Here is a 17,384-nt window from a genome sequence, read left to right as displayed (position 1 = left end):
TGTAACGTAACCATCGAAAAAGCCATACATATATTGAACACCCCCCAAACGATGCGGTTGCCTGTTTTTCACCCTGAAATTAAAGAAAATAACGCCACAATACAGATGATTTCTCAAACATGGCCCCCACCTAGGCTGAACATGTAGCCCTTAGTAACATGGGGAAAAAAATGAACAAAATAGCGAATACAGTCCACCCGTGGTTTCTCCCTCCTTCATTAACAAACAGCAAGACGCCCTCGACGACCTTAAAACACAAGAAACCGAGCCAGACCTCTGCTTAACACTCTCCTCGAGATGCAAACAAACGAGATGCAATAGTCAATACACACACCAAATACAGCCGAGCTACCAAATGGCAGCCTGGTCGGCGTCGAACCGCGACAGCTCCTTGCCCGCGTCCTCCAGGTCCTTCTTCGCCTTCATCCGCATGTAAAAGATCGGGCAGTCCTTGCTGCTGCAGATGACCTCGCAGTGCATGCTGCCCTGGCAGCGCTGGCACTGCGTCCACAGCCGCCCGAACCGCACCTCGAGGTCCGACATGCGGTCCAGCGTCCGCTTGTACAGCTCGCCCACCCGCGGCGCGCAGTCGCCGCACACCGCGCCCTGGCTCTCCTTGCCGCCCAGCGGCCGCTTGCACCCCATGCACGTCTGCGTCTTCTTGGCGAACTTCATCAGCCCGCCCACCGTCGGCGCCGCCACCGAGATTGTCCGCGTGTGGTCGCCCGTCAGCAGCGACCGCGCCTTGGTCTCGCCCAGGATCGGCTCGAAGATGCGCGTCAGCGGCTTCGCCAGCTGGTTGTCCAGGTAGTACTTGGTGTCGATCGGCACGTTGTTCTCGAGCACGTAGATGGGGTCCTCCGACTTCTCAAAGTTCTTGGCCCCCGCCGCGCCTCGGATCATGACATACGCCACGCGGTCTCCCAGTGAAGGCGCCGAGCCCGCATCACGCTTCTTCATCCGCGCCGCCAGCTCCACGTGCGCTTGCTTGGCCGAGTAGTCTTCTTTCGTCAGAGCCTTGGTAATCACCAGCTTCGACATGTCCACCTTGTTCTGAAGCAGGTCCGCAATCGTGTCCTTGACGTAGTCCTGAGCGCCTTGCACGTCACGATTGATGAGAATCATCCGCAGCACCTTCTCGATCACTGTTTGCGCTAGCAGGCAGTTGTCTCTTCGTACCGTCTCAAGACCCTTCGTGTCCATCTTGTCGTATTTTTCCGTCTTGGTCCAGTACAGACCAGCATAACGCTTCTTGTTGATCAGCAAGTATGGGAAGTAGACCTTTTCGAATTCAAGCTTGATCGGCTTGATGAATTTCGACGACACAAACGTAGCCGCTTCCTCACCCAGTTTCATCGCCTCGGCCAGCTCCTTGGTGCCGAATTTGACCATGACGGAATCGGTATCACCGTAGATGACTTGCGCATCGTGTGAGTATCCATTGGCGATGCAGTAGTTCTTCTCCACCTCGTCCTTGGTCTTTTCAATCATTTGGCGACCGAAACTTGTTGTGGAACTGGCAATTGCCAAACATGGCAGCTTTCCGGTTGTAGCACCGGTAAGACCGTAAACTGAGTTGGCCGAAATCTTCAGAGCCAACTGACGACCGTTCAGCACAGCCTTCTTGAACGGGTCCGTCTCGACGGCCAGCTCGCGCTTCGCCTGCTTTCTGGCGGAGAGAAGTTCTTCTAGAATCTGAGCCAGCAGACCCTTGCGCTGCTTCGTCGTCACGAACATGTCGCCATTCGGGGTGACAATGTAGTCCTCATCCTTGACCAGGTTGAACTGCGCTATTCTATCCTTTCGCGTGATGAGGGTTGTGTAGCAGAGGTTGTGCGCTTGCATGATACTGGGGTATAGTGAAGCAAAATCGAGTGTTGCAATCGGCACATCATAGTAGCCACGCGTGGGTTCGATGACCGTCGCACCTTCGTACTGGTCATCGGAGGGATCGCCCTTCATATTTGGAATGACCAACTTCTGCTCCAGAGCTTTACGGAACAGCTGACTGACGAACTTGATTTGCTGGCCACGTGAAAGCAAAAAGTTGAACGGGACACCTGTGACACGAGCCATTTCCGTATAGTTTTCTAGGCACGAAAGCTTGTCCATCAACCGTTGAGGAAGGTATGCATCCTTTAAACAATAAATCGCGAGTCGTCGACGGGACTCGGGTGTACCGTTGAACAGTTCCGTAATCATGGTATGGTGCACATCTTCTTTTTGTTCGCCAAGGAATTGAGCGCAGACGGAGTTCAGTGTGTAACTTCGTAGCTGGTGGTCACGTTGGATCAGCTGAAGCAAGTCGAGTTGCAAACGGCCGTTGGTATTTGTCGATTTGGTATCGCGGTTACCAATCTGTTTACTGGAAAAGCTGGTATCCTTGACTCTGGATGGGATGCTGGGTAATCGAGTCCAGTACTCGAAGCCAGCACACTTTAGGTTTCTGGCTCTGTTGATGAGGTATGGGAAATCGAAGTTGGCAATGTTGTAGCCAATGATGATATCGGGATCGACCTTGATGAGAAACTGCTGCCACTCACTGAGCATCTTTGCTTCCTTTTCGAATTCGAGTACTTGCGTGGCGACGATGGAACTTGTTGTGTCGAGACAGAAGACGTTTCTGATGAACGGTTTTTTCTCACCGTAGCGGGTGACAACGTTGGCGATTTGAATGACAGGGTCGTGTTCAGGCTCCGGAAAGATACCTTTGCGGCCAGCGCACTCGATATCAAACGACAAAATTCGCAGTGGTGCCATCTTGGCCCAGTCGCCTTCTGGCTTGTGTGCGACGAGATCGTGGTAGTTAATTTCGGCCTCGATCTGGCAGTTGGATTGCCTGGCGTGCTCAGGGATGAGCTTGTACGTGTTCGCGGGCACCTCGACCCAGGCCATGCCCTGGATCTTGCAGTCGACCATGAAGCGGAGGACGTACTGGATGTTGTCGTAGGTCATGATGCCGCCGTCGCCGCTGCCCCACATGCCCTTCCAGTTGGCGTTGCCGGACTCGATGGTCGATCGGACGCTGTTGATGAACTTGGGGTCGTTGACGGTGACCTGCAGGAATGGACTCTGGACGTTGCCGTTGAAGCCAAACATGTCCTCGCGCAGGCGCAGCACCACCGAGTGGATGGCCGGCTGGTGCTGGGCGATCTGCTGCTCCAGGAACGCCTTGTACGCGCTGCAGTCCTTGGGCTGAAACGACGTCGGCGCCGGCACGTACAGGTAGTGCCGAAAGTCGGTGACGTGCAGCATGACCGAGTGGCCCTGCTCCGTGACGCCAAACAGCTTGACCGTCGTGCGGCCGCCGTGCAGCGTGCCCTCCTCGGCATCGATGGACTGGAAGCATATGCTGTCCCGGCTGGTGTCGAGGGCCTCGACCGGTGGCCGGTCCCAGGCCTGGTCCTTTTCTGTGTTGTTCTGTTTGCGCTCGGAAATGTCCTGGCTGAGCTTCTCGAGAACCTCGGACTCGAACACGCTTTTGGGCTGGCTGGAGCCGAGCAGCCTCGAGCGCGGGTCCTTTTGCGACGCGGAGAACACCGCTGGTGATGACGAGAAGACGTCCATCTTACGCTTCTTGGCGGATGACGGTGTTGTGGGCGGGATGTTTGGCCCGATCTTGGACTCGATCAGCACCCGCTTCTGCGGGAGGACCGCGGTCGACATGGCTCTTGTTCTTGCGTGCTCGTGCTCGTTTGGAGGGAGAAATCGACGGCGGTTGCTGGAATTTGGCGAGTCTCAAGGCTCTCGTTTGATGCAAGAGACACGAAAGCAAGTCAATGGCCTTTGCTCTTGGAGTGGTGTTGTTGTAGCTAGTTGCAATGATGAAGAAGTCGGTGGTGATGGGATTGATGGGCAAAAAGTACACGCCAATTGGCTCGACACGCCGCTTTGGGGACGCCACTTTAACCTGAGAGAGACGCGCCCTTCGCACCGTGACGTGACGGACCCACCAGATCGTTATGGGCTACGCGTGATTTCGCGACAACTACATGAGGCGACATTTTGTACAACATGGGCATGTAATATCCATATGACATTTCTATTTCGCTGCAATCGACAGATAGACACGCTGTAACACGGCTGCTCTTCAAGTCGGCTAATCATTCAATTTCAACTCTTCGTCACATGGCTAGGTTAAGTATCTATTCTATGTATGCATGGCCAAAGTCGTAAAATACATTGCCCAATTAAACGCCAACGCTGTGCAGAAGTGCCGACCTTGGCATGCAATGCAAGTGAGAAAACAGTAAATGGAAAGTATCCAAGAAAAGTAAGCTGCCATGAGGCCATCAAGAGCTCTTGATGGCGCCAAGCTCGCACCAGTCCTTAATGGGCAGGCAGCTCAAATACTTGCACCAACTACACTGCTCGCCAAGTTTGTAGAAGTTGTTCAGCAGAACGATGAAGACGACAATGATGGTGATGAGAACGCCAACTCGCACAAGCCACCAGGCCCACCAGAGCGGCTTTCGCCCTTTGAAGAAGCCAACAGGGCTTTTGATGAAAGCCGGATGCACTGCCTGGCCGCCTTGGACGGCAGAATAAGCTGTGCCCTCATCCATGCGTCTTCGCAGCGCATTAGGAGAGTGCAGAACGCAGATTCCGAGCGCGAGTCCCATGAGGAAGCCACCAATATGGGAGAAATTGTCCAGGCCAGGCAGCAGGCCGAGAACAAATGAAATGACCATGTCCACAATGATGAACATAAGATCCTTGACGGGGCTGCGACGCTCCGACCACGAGTAGAGCAAGTCCAGAAGCGTGAGCGCAATGATGCCAAATAATGAGCCGGAGGCGCCAGTAGAGGCAATACCTGGCGCAGCAAAGTTACCACCCATGACAAACCCAAAAATACCAGCGCTCATGTAGACGAGGAGGAAGCGGATGGGTCCAATGGCCTGCTCCATCTCCTTGGCTATCGTCAGTTGAAGAAGCAAGTTGAATCCGATGTGAATAACTCCAGCATGCATAAAGATGGGAATAATGAATCGGAACCACTGGTCGGGGGCCGGTTGCTGATTCGCGTTTCCCCCGACCGGGTCGGGTACACCGCCAAAGCCACAGACTGTAGAGAGAGGGCAAATTTCGGTATTGGTCGTGGCATTCGGGCAGAGGAAGGGGATTAGTTTGTCGGCCGGTGCACCCTGGATGGCCTCGATGTTGTGCATGCAGGGCGCGTATCGAGCACCCATGTAAATGAGCACCGATGTCGAGGGGCCGATCATGGGATTGAACTGCGGCTTAATCATGATAGGGGACCCCGTCATGATACCTGAAAATGTCATGTTAGAGGGAAAGACGTTGGCGCTTAGCTTCCAACTGAAAGCAACGTACCATTTTTCACAATTTCAGCGATGAAGACGGCGGCCTGGATCAGGCTGAAAAGGTACACAACAAAGGGGATTCGCTTCTTGTCAGAGCCAAGCATGCCTAGCTCTCCCACGCGTACCTTGCCTCTACCCCTGCGCGACTGTTGTCCAGGGGCGGCCGAGGCATCGTAAATGTGATCGGTCGGCTCGCCGTCCTTGGTCGGGCGGTCCTGCAGAGGGATGTTCTCGGCGACATTCGGTCTTGAGGACATCGGAGAGGCCCCGGCTTGGCCGTAGTAGCCTGTATCTTGGTAGAGGCCAGGTTGCGGCGTATTCCCGCCAGGTACGCTGTTTTGTCCGGAGCTCGGCGGATACGCGTGATCGTCGAAGACTGTGTCAAAGGGCGACGGTCGGCCGGGTTGGTTCTGCGTGTGTTGTGCGTTATATCCGTAGTCGTAGCCGGGCTGGCCGGTGGCGTGATACTGCGGCGCGGGCGTTGATGACTGGGAATGCACATGCAGAGCGTCAGGGTCGTAGTATGGTGGTTGTTGCGCGTTGCCAGCGCCACCACTGGCGTAATAATGATTGCCGCCCGACGCCATGGTGTGGATGGTCTGGTCCTTCCCTTGGGCGCGCCGAAAGGAAGAATGATGGATGGGTGGACGGGCCAGCGGTGGAATTCCAGTATCTGATCTGAGATTTGTCGATGCAGAAACGAAGGTTTAGTTGCACGCGAGAGTTTGTTCGAAAGCGGCCAGGGACCAGTCAACAGCTAGCTGCCTTGGTTGGTAGCGGAGAGTTTGTCTGGGGGCGGGCGCCGGCGCTAGGAGACCGCGTCGCCGACCAGGCGTAAAATTGCAGGCCTGGACTCGTTTCAGAAGCTGATGCTAAGATGCAGGCAAAAAGAAAGCTGCAAGGAGAGTCTGTGTGTAGAAAGTGTGGAAAAACAGACAGAAGGTGGATGGAGAAACAGGACGAATGGATACAGCGGAAAAAAAGAGAGCGGTGATGAAGGAGCCAAGTAATAAACAAGGGCAATTCCAGCAGGGAATTATGATGAGCACCATAACAGCCCCCTCGAGGTTACAAAAACAGCCACATTGAGGGTCCAAAGTGCCTGACTGACGCAACCATGTGTCCACCAGCGACTGCGCACTGGTTGATCGTCACCACAGCACTGCCGTTTGTCGTTTTGATACAAGACTGGCAGTGCAATCCTTGGCAGAGTGGCAGGTACCTTCAGACCTTCAAGACAAGTGCCACCGCGCCTATAACCCCGACGGGAGTGGCTGGGCCAGCCAGTCAGGCTTGGAGGCGCAGCAGTTGGGTAAAAAGGCACAGGAGGCTATTTTTGGACCACAGTTGCTGCCACCCGCTTACGAGTATGAGCAAAATATGCAACTAGTTCACGTGCTTTCAATGCTGAAGAAACTTGGCGGTCTTTTTTATCTTTTATTTAGCATCAGAATTCGTATTACGATGCGCCTCTTCAACTGGCGTGCAGCATCATTGTACGACGGTACCAAAGCCACAGCATCCACTTTCACACATTCCATGTTTGAAATCGGGACAAGTACCGCAACTACCTTGCCACGTCATTTTGTTTTACTACATACGTATCGATGTGCAAATTAAATCATCCGATCCCTGCAAGGATTAACGGATGCTTTCTAGATCTACATAGACCCTGCTCATTGACGTCGTCTAGCCGAAGAGTAGTCTAAGCGCTGATGGCTTTATGCAAACGTCAGGTGCAGCTGCAATCTGTATCCCTTGATATACACTAAGTACTTTACATTATAGCATGTTCCATCGATCCTCGTAGATCACGTCCTTTGTCCTTGACCGAGCGTTTCGGTCGCCTGTTTTGAATTTTTGTTGTACATAATATTACACTTTCCATTCGCCATCTCCGGAAATCCAAGAATCGCGCAGTGGCATGACTTGTTCCCTTCACATTTTAGGCGTTCTCATTTTTTTCCCTTGTCCAGATCGTCCTGTTTCGTCGATTCCGACTCGTGGTTCTTCTTGGTACTTCCCCAGTTGCCGCTAAACACGTCGGCAATCTGTTCCATGATGATGTCACTCATGCCCTTGCCCTCCTCGAAGCTCCGCTGGTGTTCCTCTGCGCGCTTCTCCTTCCAGTCCTCCTTTTCGCCGCCCATCCAGATGTCCTTGAGGATGTTGGAGCCGACCTTGTCCTGGCCGGGCGGCGGGAGACCCTTGGCAGCGGCCTCGCGTTCCTTGTGCTCCTTGAGCAGACGCTGCGTCCTCTGGGCACTCTCAGGCAGGCCGTTGTCGAAGGCCGAGGACACGCGGTTGTTGAATCGGGAGTATATGGACTCGCCCGTGTAGGACTTGCAGAGATGATTCGTGGAGAGCGAGAATGTAGCAGCGAGGGCAAAGAAGCGCAAGTCCATCTTGCGCGGCGGCATCAGCATGATGAGTGGCGTGCCGACGGCGAACACTAGGGCAACATTGTCGATCAAGGGGTTATGGACGGGCGGACGTTGTGGAGGCTCGGGTTGTGCGGTTGTCGTGGCCATGGTGTCGGTCTCCTATTAGCCAGGAGCCGCGCTCGTCTCGATAGGTCTATGGAAGAAAACCTTGTGGCGTCGTATGCCCCGGAAGTGGGCGTGGTGCCTGCGCGCGTAGTGTCGATTTTTCGGGCTGGCAGCTCTCCGAGGCGTTGTCAAGGCGATAGTGGAGCGAGCCGGATGATATTTAAGACGAATAGCGGTCAGCTTTCAAGCAGATTGTATCGTACGATGTTGCCTTACGGCGTGGAGATGATGGGAGCTGGGGGGTTGGGGGGAATATCGTGGGCAGTGTCATGCATCAAGAATATTTTAGCGAACGTTGGCGATGGCGGTTCTTTCCCTGTGGGGCTAGCCGTCGGGTGCCGACCAGTGGCCATTTGCGGCAAGTGTTGGAACTCGGAGGATACTGCTTTGCAATTTACTCCAGAAAATGGTAAAATTTTGGCGGAATTTTTTCACTGTAGCTCTAACTTGATGCCGACGACATACAAGGAGCAATCTGTTCAGGCTCAGCTATAGAGCCGAAAGATGTTGTCGTGAGGAATCCTTTCCAAGATGTAAGTTGGGGGCCGCGGCCTGAGCAAAAGATGGGAACTTGGAGAGCCCGAATCGTACGTTTTCCGGGATCTAGTACTATTTGGGCCTTGAACAATTCCAACCTTCATTGAAGAGTATAACCCGGAGCGGTATATAGCTGTAGGTGAAGGGCGCTGCTTTTTGTATAGTCGATTTTGAGATTCGCATAGTTGCGCTAATACTGTGCGAGGAACCACCGCGACCCTGTTGAGCCAGCTAAAAGAGCTACCCAGCGTCCGCGAGGCTGCCGCCAAGGCCGGCGCCGAAGAGGACAGTGATGACAGTGATGATAGTGATTATAGTGATGACAGTGATGATAGTGATGATAGCGATGATAGCGCTAATAGCGCTAATAGCGCTAATAGCGATGATAGCGATGATAGCGATAGTAGTAATGATAGTGATGATAGAGCTAAAGCAGTGACTATGCAAACTCGAAAATCGACTGTGCAAAAGGCAGGGTTCGTAGGTGAATGATGGATAGCGAGCAAGCATGGAGCCAATTGACGATGGCGTGCCCTACAACTTATTATTAGGCAATTTACGGAGTAGTCAAGGTGGGAACTGGAAATCGGGAGTCTGAGCGGGACGAAACTGAGCTGCCGCACAATGCAGGCAGTCGGCAGTTGGAGACGTTAAGAAATTGCACACAGATTTGGAGAAGGGTTACTTGGCGATGTGAATTCCAGGTGCCCATGTACTTTTCTGCCGAACCATATGTAAAACCACCTTGGCCCGCCGTTGTAGCCATCTTGCGGAAACCAGGCCACCTGCATCTCGAAAGCTTAACCATTTAACAGACCGGCTAATCATTCAATAGCTTGTATTCGACCAACCATTTGGTGTTGATCCTACTACTAAGTATCGAGCTATCAGCCACCAACCTGAGCCGGTGCGCCTAGCCTTTTTCAGTGGTCACTGTAGCGGGTATCCCACTAAACCCCACTCGAACCAACTCTAAAGTGCGCCTGTGAGCCGCTGGATTTCTTCCCCAGTATCCCTCCAGCAAGGCTTCTTCCGTGGCTTCATCTTCAAGGCCAAAGCTCAGCCACTATCATCCCATCAACGTCCTCCACTCCGCTCTCCGCTCCGGTTCGCCGATCTCCTGCGGCACCTCAACGCTCCTGCATCACCAGCTTCCCACTTGCGGCTACTCCCTCATCGACTTCGATTTCCCAGTCAACCGCAAGCAATACCCTCCCCTCTCGCATCACCCCCAGGTTACCGCAATCGCCCTCAGACATTGACGCCCACCCGTTAACTGGCCGTTTGTTTGTAGGTCTGGAGCTCCAGGCAGCTTGCACAGCAACGTTTCTCCAAACGCCCGTTGTATCTCTCCGCCCTTCGGTTGGATTTTCACGTCTTTCCTCACATTCGCTTCATATTGGCTGCTACCTCTCCAACTGAATCACCGCTGTTTAATATACCCCAATATTCATGCCGCAAGCAACACCTACCTAGATCCCGCTGCTCGCGCAACAGTTCCGCCTTCAATGTCATAAATCGGTATCCTGCAAGACGGCCAATATGTCCCCTGCGCCTGTCAATCCATCAAGTTCCCGAGGTGCTGACCTTCAGCCCCCCGAGATCTTCGACAATGATCCCAAACCATCTACCGATCCAGCACCTACGGCTATAATCCCGGATCAGCCTGTCAAACGAGGTCGGAGGAGCAATCCCAAGGTCAAGACCGGGTGCGCCAACTGCAAGTAAGTCCGCCTGGGGCAATGCCGTCTTGTTCCCGGCAGCTCAACCCCGTGTTTCACCCATCCATACTCATCATCCCTTTCCGCCAACAGGAAACGAAGAATCAAGTGTGATGAACAGCGCCCGGAGTGTACTCAATGCGTACGGAGCGGCAAGACATGTACGGGCTATCCGCCTCCCAGTCGCCATGCCCGGCCACCCATGGAGATTCGCATTGCACCAAAGCCTCTGGCAGCCATGCAACCCGCCCCTGCTCCTTCGGTCCTTGCTGCGGCCCGGCCAACAGGCATAAGTATGCTTCAAAAACCAACAGTTCTACCACCTCGGCGAGCTGGCCGCCGCCGCAAAACGGCGGAGCATTACACAGCACTATCTGCTGCGGCAGCTCCTTCGGTACTATATCGTCCATCGATGGCCTTACCGCTTCAACCAATCGAGAATATGTACTTCGAACTTTTCCGCCTACATACAGCCTCCCAGCTCTCAGGCTACTTCAACTCGAACTTCTGGACTCAGCGAGTTCTGCAAGAATGTCACAGCGAAACCGCCATCCGCCACTCCGTTGTTGCCCTTGGTGCCTTGTACAAGACTCTGGAATTGTCCTTCGAAACTCCCTACGACGTGGACATGCAGCGCCACACCGACTCCATCATGTCACATTGGCAAGTCGCCATCAAGCAGTACTCTGAAGCTTGCAACGCAGTTCTATCTGTCAAGGGTGACACCATGAACAGCCATAATACGCGTTTAGTTGCTATCGTACTCCTTGCTTGCTTCGACTCCTTCATAGGCGACCACAAGCAAGCAATTATTCAAATTCAGACTGGCCTCAGCATCCTGGGGCAGTCACAGCGACGACATTCCTCAAACCTTTTAACCGCTCTGGGCACCAACCCCGACGAATTGGTCACCCTCTTTAGCCGCCTCGCCATTCAAGCAAAATCATATGATCTTGCTTTCCACTTCCCTCAGCCTTATGTCGTCAAGCTTGGTTCTACAGCAGAGTACCCCGACTCCCCGGGATCCGATAGGAGCTCGCCGTCCGTCATTGGCAGTCCCCCTAGGGAGGGCGTTTTCGAGACATTGGCCGAGGCACGACTGGCCTCTGACAAGTTGTGCATGGCGCTGCTCATGTTTGTCGAACAGCTCCATGCCGCCAAAACGGACCCAAGCTATGTTCTTCCTGCAGCGTGGAAGGTATACGGCATGGGTCTGAAAGACCGACTGACAGCTTGGTCAGATGCATTTGAACCTATTTTGATGTCGCGCCATGACCCAGGCATGCCATACATTGAAAGGGCCGGCATTGCTGCGCTCAAAATGTTCCAGGTCAACTCAAACATTATTTTCCTCATGCTCTTCTGTGACAACGAACTGCAATTTGATTCCTTCATGCCGAATTTCAAAATGATCGTCGATCTCGGCTGGGAAGTCGTCGGTGCCGACGAGAGCAGATTCGCCGCCGAACAGCACGTACAAACGCCTGACCAGCCGCAGTACTCCCACGGCACCAAGGGTGCCTTCAAGGCAGGCAAGTACGGCGCAGGCCGCCTGAAGCCCAGCTTTTCGGCTGACCTAGGCATCGTCCCGCCGTTGTTCGTGGTGGCGACCAAGTGCCGCGACCCGTGGCTCCGCCGCCAGGCCATCCAGCTGCTTAAGAGCAGCGCCCGCCGCGAGGGCATGTGGGACAGCGAGCTCACCTCCAACATTGCCACCTGGGTCATGCAGCTGGAGGAGCAGGGCGTGCCTGGTGGTGGTGGAGCCGCGGTGCCGTCCGCCTTTGACCCGCGCAACCCCGCGGCCGCCGGCTACACGGACGCCGCCGGCGTTGTCCAGCGCACCATCCCGGACGACCGCCGCATCATGCTCAAGGCGGCAGACTTTGATCTCCGCGCGCGCTATGCGGATATTATCGTCGGTACTCGCGCTGTGTATAATGGCAACTTGGATGTGCGTCTCAAGAAGACGCGCATTACCTGGTAGGTTGCATGTATACCTTGATACACCTCGCTATTTCTTTATTTGTCTGCATAATGAATACCATTTGCTTTTTGGATTTGATTGACTACACTTGGTCGAATAAAATCGTCACACACAGCCACCACTTTTCTTCTTCTCCAGTGACCGACCCATTTCATTGCAGATTTACAGCGTACACATGTCATTGGCAGAGAGCATGTTGATACATTCCTATTCGTAATTATACACTTGGTTAAGTATGGCTGCCATGTGAAATTGCTCCATGTATATACCATTGCCTTCCTCAGCCGCGGCCAGAAACGGCGTCTTGCCAGCGCAAAAAAAGCCAGCTCCTGGATGTTACAAAGGGGGCAGGTCCTCTCTGCATATCGGGCACTGCAACCGAAACTTCATCCAGCTCTCCAGGCACGCCGTGTGGAAGATGTGCCGGCACGGCGTGACCATGTACATGCGCCGCGCAAACACGTTCGCCACGCCGACGCCGCTTCCACTCCCATCTTCGTCCCCACCAGCGCGGACGACGGGCACCTCGAGAATCTCCTGACAGATGGAGCAGTCAATGACGTGCCGCGCACTGCTGCCACCAGCCCTCTTTGCCTTTTCCCCCGCCGTCGCCGCAGCAGCACTGCTGCTTCGCCGGCGCCGCGCGCTCCCATCTGGCGCGGGGCCCGCCTCGTCGTCGACGGCCAGCAGCCCGATTGGCAGGCCGCCGGCCTCGAGGTTGTCCTCTCGCAGGACGGGGTGGTAGTCCCACGCGGCGGGGAGCCAGCCCGCGGGCACGGCGAAGCGCGGGCCGAGGACGTCCTGCGCGGCGAGGACGACGAGCTGGAGCCAGAGCCAGGCGGCGAGGGCGGCAAAGGAGCGCGGGCTGGTGCGCGCAAAGAGGAAGTTGCCGGGCCAGAGCCAAAAGTAGGCGAGGGGCGCGGCACGCAGCAGCGACTGGCCGAGGACGAAGGGCCAGGCGAGGGCGCGGCGGCAGTTGCGGAGCGCGTTGCGCCGGATCTGCGGCAGCCAGAGCGAGAGGTAGGCGAGCGCGCAGAGGTCGAGGTAGACGGCGCGCGCGGACGGGTACCACGTCGGCGAGGAGAGCGTGACGAAGCTGAAGACGAGGCTGATGAGTATAAAGCGGCCGATGATGGCCTGGAAGTTGGGCCGCGGCGGCGTGGTGGCCGCCGGTGAGGCGGCAGTGCGGATGGGGAGGGCGGAGGCGCCGTCGGTCACGTCGGCTTCGACGTCGCCATCGAAGGGCACGAATACGGGTTGGGAAGGAGGGATGATGCCGCCAACGCGGCCAGTGGCTGTGACGGGGCCGGGGAGAAGGGACACCGACGACGGGAGGTTAGCCGCCGACGGTGCGGGAGAGGGCATAGCGGTGTTGGTATTTGTGTTGGCATTAGTATTGTTGGCGGACGACGCTTCCGGGCGCGGGTTGTTCTCCGGGAACTGGACCTCATAGATCTTGGCGAGGAAGCTACCGCCAATCGTCATGGACAGGAAGGCCGCGAACATGAGCGCTAGGGTCGGCAGGAAGCTCGCGCGGGCCGACGACACCCACGTCGCGGCGGCGGTGAAGGTGATGCCGTCGACCATGACCATGGCGCCGACCGTGCCGAAGCTGACGCGGCCCATGGTTGACGGCGTACACGTCTCGCGCATCTGGTTCTTGAGGAGATAAACCTGACCAAAGACGAGGCAGGCAAAGACGAGCAGCCACGCGCGCACAAGGTGCGTCTGCACCTCGGCCTTGACGCCCGTGAGGTGGTTGGCCTCGCCGGGCGGGTATTCGGGCGGGCCTTTCGACTCGAGGAAGAAGGCGCAGTCGGGCGAGTAGACGACCGCCGACATGCGCAGCGCGGGGACGTGGCCGATGGGCGCGCCTTGTGGTGATGCCAGCTCCTCCTCGATCGCAGCGATGAGCCGCGTCGCCTCCAAGTTATCCACAACGCCGTCGCCGGCACTCAGACGGTCCCGATCCGGGGGGTGCACCTGGGCATAGAGCACGTACTCGCACTGCGGCGCGGGGCTGAGAAGGAACTGTGGGTGGCTCTGGGCCTCGGAGCTCCACGGAACCGTCTGGTCGCTGTAGACGTTGTTTTCTTTGGCCTCGAGGACCTTGTTGAGACGTTGCGTCAGCAGCGCCTTGCTGGATTGGAAAAAGTCCGGGCCCGGCGTCAGGTGCGGTAGGCCAAAGATGCCCTCAAACTTCTCGCTCGTCGTCGTCATAAGCACAACGCCCTGCCGCGGCCAGTGAACGCCCCAGAGGCGCATCTCCCACGTCGATTGCGAGCCAGCCGTGTCCTCGACCGACAGCGCGCCACGGACGCTGCGAATGAGTCCACCCGACAGCGGCAGCGACGACGCGCTGTCGCGTGGCAGCTGCTCATATACCGTCGTCGTCTTGTTTCCCTCGAGGTGCAGGTGCATGCGGCCGGCACTGCCCGTCATGTTGCGGCCCCAGCCGACGCGATCACCGATCCAGTCGATCTCGGGGACGCTGTTGCTGAGATTATAGCTCGCATAGCTCCGCGATACACTTCCGGGGCGGTATACCCAGTCGCCTTCGAGGTTACCGGACGCCGTCGTCCAGACCGGCTCGCCGTCGGCCGTGTCCCAGAGCGATGGCGACTCGCCCGTAGGCGCGGAGGAGGCCACCGCGTGCCGGCTTAGCTGTAGGCTCTTGTCCCTGAATCGGTCGAGGTCCTCCCACGCAAGCCCGTCCACTTCTCTGAAGCCTGTAATGTTGACAAAGGACGACGCCTCCGGTGCGTTCGGCGCAAAGTCCCCCCACTGGGTGCCGTTGAGCGCTTCGAGTGCGGCACGGTGCCTGGCCAGTCGGCGCCCGGCAATCACGGAGAGCAGAGGACCGGTCTGCCCGCCCATGTCACCCATGGGCATGAGAAGCCATATCATGAGTATGAGAAAGGCGAGGCTCGCCCCGGTGTGCTGCCTCGGCGGCATTCTGATGGGATTCGTCGGCTTCGCAAATCAAGAGGTCGGCTATCCAATGTTTCCTCGGTCTGTTGTCGCATCACCGTTCTATTATATGTTCGTATTTAGCCACATTTCGATTCGTCGGGTTCGCGTGCTCTAATACCCGCGGGACTCGAAGATGTATTCCTCAAAGGTCAGATACTGTTCAAGTAATTAGGTTAGTAGTTGAAGACGGAAGGCGGATAGTGACGCTAACGGACGAGACACCAGGTGAAGTGGAGCCCTACGATTGAGGTTGGACCGTGATCGTGCGCCAATGCATCTAACCATCCACCTTTCAAGACAAACATTGGAAGCCAGAATTTCCGATCCTGCAATGTCAGCCCAAGAGAACACAGCGGAGATGTCTCCGATCAACCGCGACTCCAACACGCCAGTACAAAACAACGTGAGACGACCCCGATGAACCGCCCCGCGTAAACGTGGCACACGCCTCAACTGCAACGGCCCGAGAGCGGCTCGCTTCCGCCGGAGCTTCACCTGTGGTTTCCATTTCGCTGACTGACTCGAGAGCCTCTACAGTCTGGCGATGACGCGCGCGTAGAGTTCAACGCTGCAGTAGAGGAGCTCCTCAACAGCATCCAGAACAAGTTTTCCAGTGTATCTTCAGAGATATTTGCCAAGCGTGCGTTTCAGCAAAACACATTCCGCTGCGTTGACCAGCCCTGTTCATTAACAATATGCAGTGGATGATATGTCATCAAGGTTGGACAAGCTGGAAGCAGAGCTGCGCGCAACCGATTCCAAAGACAGCTCCGCCAGGCCATAACTTTCTACGCCCTTGCAGGTGTCGCATCACAAACCGATGGTGGATGGTTCACAGATTCTGTCATTCATGGCAATAGGATTACGCTTTATTTCATTCATCTCTAATTCCTTTACTTTTCTCACGCAGCTACTACCGTGTTTTACATTCAACAGGAGCCACTGCTCTACAGCTCATCCTTGGCCTCCTCAACCTTCTCTGCGACATCCTCGACGAACTTCTTGAGAATGTTGGCCTTAGTCTTAATCTCATCACGCTTGGAGGGAGCCAGTCCACCCTTGGTCAGGATGCTGTCGAGTCTGGCCGACTCCTTCTTGACCCAGCCCTCGTTCTGGCTGAGCTTGTCAAAGACGCGGACGTAGTACTCGGCGTACTTGAGCTCGGCAGCCTCCTTCAGCTTGCCAGCTTCCTTCTTCACCTCGGCGGCGACTTCAGCGATCGAAGCGCCACCAGTCAGCTTCTTGACCAGAACGTCGAGGGCAGAGATGGTGCCGGCGATGTTATCGAGCTCGCCGCCGGGAAGGCGGTGGGTACCAGCCTTCTCGTTAATGTACGCGACGATGGCTTCCTCGCTTCTGGTAGTGTCGTAGGCGACGCCCTCCTTGTCACCAGCCGCAAAGAACTTGATGGTGGGGTAGGACTTGATGCCATGCTCGGCAGTCACGGCCTTGCTGTTGGGAGCCTCGGCATCGACCTTGGCAATAACAATATTCTTTTCGTTGGCGAAATCGGTAGCGACAAGCTCCCAGACGGGGGCAAGTTTCTTGCAGTCTAGCAGTTTTAGTTAGTAAATGTCCCGAGCCTAGATACTACACAGTTACTCACGTCCGCACCACGGGGCAGTAAAGGCAACCAAAACATGCTTGTCACTGCCAACGGTCTCCTTAAAGGTGTCGTCGTGGAGCTCAACGACCTCGGAGGGCCGCTCAAGCTTCTTCTTGGCCTTGACGCCGGTCTTCTCGGTGATGAACGACACAAGGCTCTCGAGATCGCGCCCGGAGCTGTACTCGACGGGCTTGTCGCTCTTGCCGTCAAAGAACTTGAGCGTCGGGAACCCCTGGACGCCGAAGCGCTTGCCGAGGTCACGCTCGGCGTCGGCGTCGACCTTTGCGATCTGCACCTTGTCCTTGGCGTACTCGAAGACGCCTGCAAGCTCCTCGTAGATGGGAGCGAGCGTCTTGCAGTGGCCGCACCAGGGAGCAAAGAACTCGACCAGGGTAGGCTTGCCGGACTTCAAGACGACATCGTCAAAGTTCTTGGGGATGAGGTCGATGACGGCGGACTTGGCGGCGGCGGTGGCGGCCAGTGCGCCAAGGAGGACAGTCTTGAGCAAGACCATTGTGAATTGGGTATCTCTGGGAGGGAAAAAAAGAATTGTTAGTTTTCTGAAATTCTATGCAATTTGTGGCTCGAGCTGCAAAATTGCATGGAATCTAGATTGCGAATTGGGACTGCAAGGCAAAGGATAGTTCTTACAAATCGATAGCTTCTATAACACGTATGGCGTATCGA

At 55.7% G+C, this 17,384-nt stretch overlaps 7 protein-coding genes across 7 annotated transcripts; 2 read left to right on the top strand and 5 right to left on the bottom strand.

Moving 5' to 3' along the window:
- Positions 1 to 348: 348 nt before the first annotated feature.
- On the bottom strand, positions 349 to 3,666 carry ISF_03916 (DNA polymerase delta catalytic subunit; the record flags this gene model as incomplete). The annotated part of the gene is made up of 1 exon (XM_018847522.1): positions 349 to 3,666. The coding sequence occupies one exon, from the start codon at positions 3,664 to 3,666 to the stop codon at positions 349 to 351; it is 3,318 nt and encodes a 1,105-aa protein (XP_018705102.1).
- A 626-nt stretch (positions 3,667 to 4,292) lies between these two features.
- Positions 4,293 to 5,914, bottom strand: ISF_03915 (rhomboid family membrane protein; the record flags this gene model as incomplete). The annotated part of the gene is made up of 2 exons (XM_018847521.1): positions 4,293 to 5,275; positions 5,338 to 5,914. 2 exons carry the CDS (start codon positions 5,912 to 5,914, stop codon positions 4,293 to 4,295), a joined length of 1,560 nt encoding a protein of 519 aa, XP_018705101.1.
- A 1,368-nt stretch (positions 5,915 to 7,282) lies between these two features.
- Positions 7,283 to 7,858, bottom strand: ISF_03914 (hypothetical protein; the record flags this gene model as incomplete). Its single annotated transcript, XM_018847520.1, has 1 exon — positions 7,283 to 7,858. One exon carries the CDS (start codon positions 7,856 to 7,858, stop codon positions 7,283 to 7,285), a length of 576 nt encoding a protein of 191 aa, XP_018705100.1.
- A 2,097-nt stretch (positions 7,859 to 9,955) lies between these two features.
- Positions 9,956 to 10,141, top strand: ISF_03913 (hypothetical protein; the record flags this gene model as incomplete). Its single annotated transcript, XM_018847519.1, has 1 exon — positions 9,956 to 10,141. One exon carries the CDS (start codon positions 9,956 to 9,958, stop codon positions 10,139 to 10,141), a length of 186 nt encoding a protein of 61 aa, XP_018705099.1.
- Positions 10,142 to 10,336: 195 nt separating this feature from the next.
- ISF_03912 (hypothetical protein) lies at positions 10,337 to 12,118 on the top strand (the record flags this gene model as incomplete). Its single annotated transcript, XM_018847518.1, has 1 exon — positions 10,337 to 12,118. One exon carries the CDS (start codon positions 10,337 to 10,339, stop codon positions 12,116 to 12,118), a length of 1,782 nt encoding a protein of 593 aa, XP_018705098.1.
- Positions 12,119 to 12,454: 336 nt separating this feature from the next.
- On the bottom strand, positions 12,455 to 15,073 carry ISF_03911 (Zinc finger, RING/FYVE/PHD-type; the record flags this gene model as incomplete). The annotated part of the gene is made up of 1 exon (XM_018847517.1): positions 12,455 to 15,073. One exon carries the CDS (start codon positions 15,071 to 15,073, stop codon positions 12,455 to 12,457), a length of 2,619 nt encoding a protein of 872 aa, XP_018705097.1.
- Positions 15,074 to 16,038: 965 nt separating this feature from the next.
- On the bottom strand, positions 16,039 to 17,211 carry ISF_03910 (protein disulfide-isomerase tigA precursor; the record flags this gene model as incomplete). Its single annotated transcript, XM_018847516.1, has 2 exons — positions 16,039 to 16,643; positions 16,698 to 17,211. The coding sequence occupies 2 exons, from the start codon at positions 17,209 to 17,211 to the stop codon at positions 16,039 to 16,041; spliced, it is 1,119 nt and encodes a 372-aa protein (XP_018705096.1).
- Between the last annotated feature and the right edge of the window lie 173 nt (positions 17,212 to 17,384).

This window comes from Cordyceps fumosorosea, assembly GCF_001636725.1.
Source record: "Cordyceps fumosorosea ARSEF 2679 chromosome Unknown scaffold_8, whole genome shotgun sequence".
Classification (NCBI taxonomy): domain Eukaryota; kingdom Fungi; phylum Ascomycota; class Sordariomycetes; order Hypocreales; family Cordycipitaceae; genus Cordyceps; species Cordyceps fumosorosea.
Note: the sequence above shows the minus strand (reverse complement) of the source record. Positions and strands in the feature narration are given on the sequence as shown.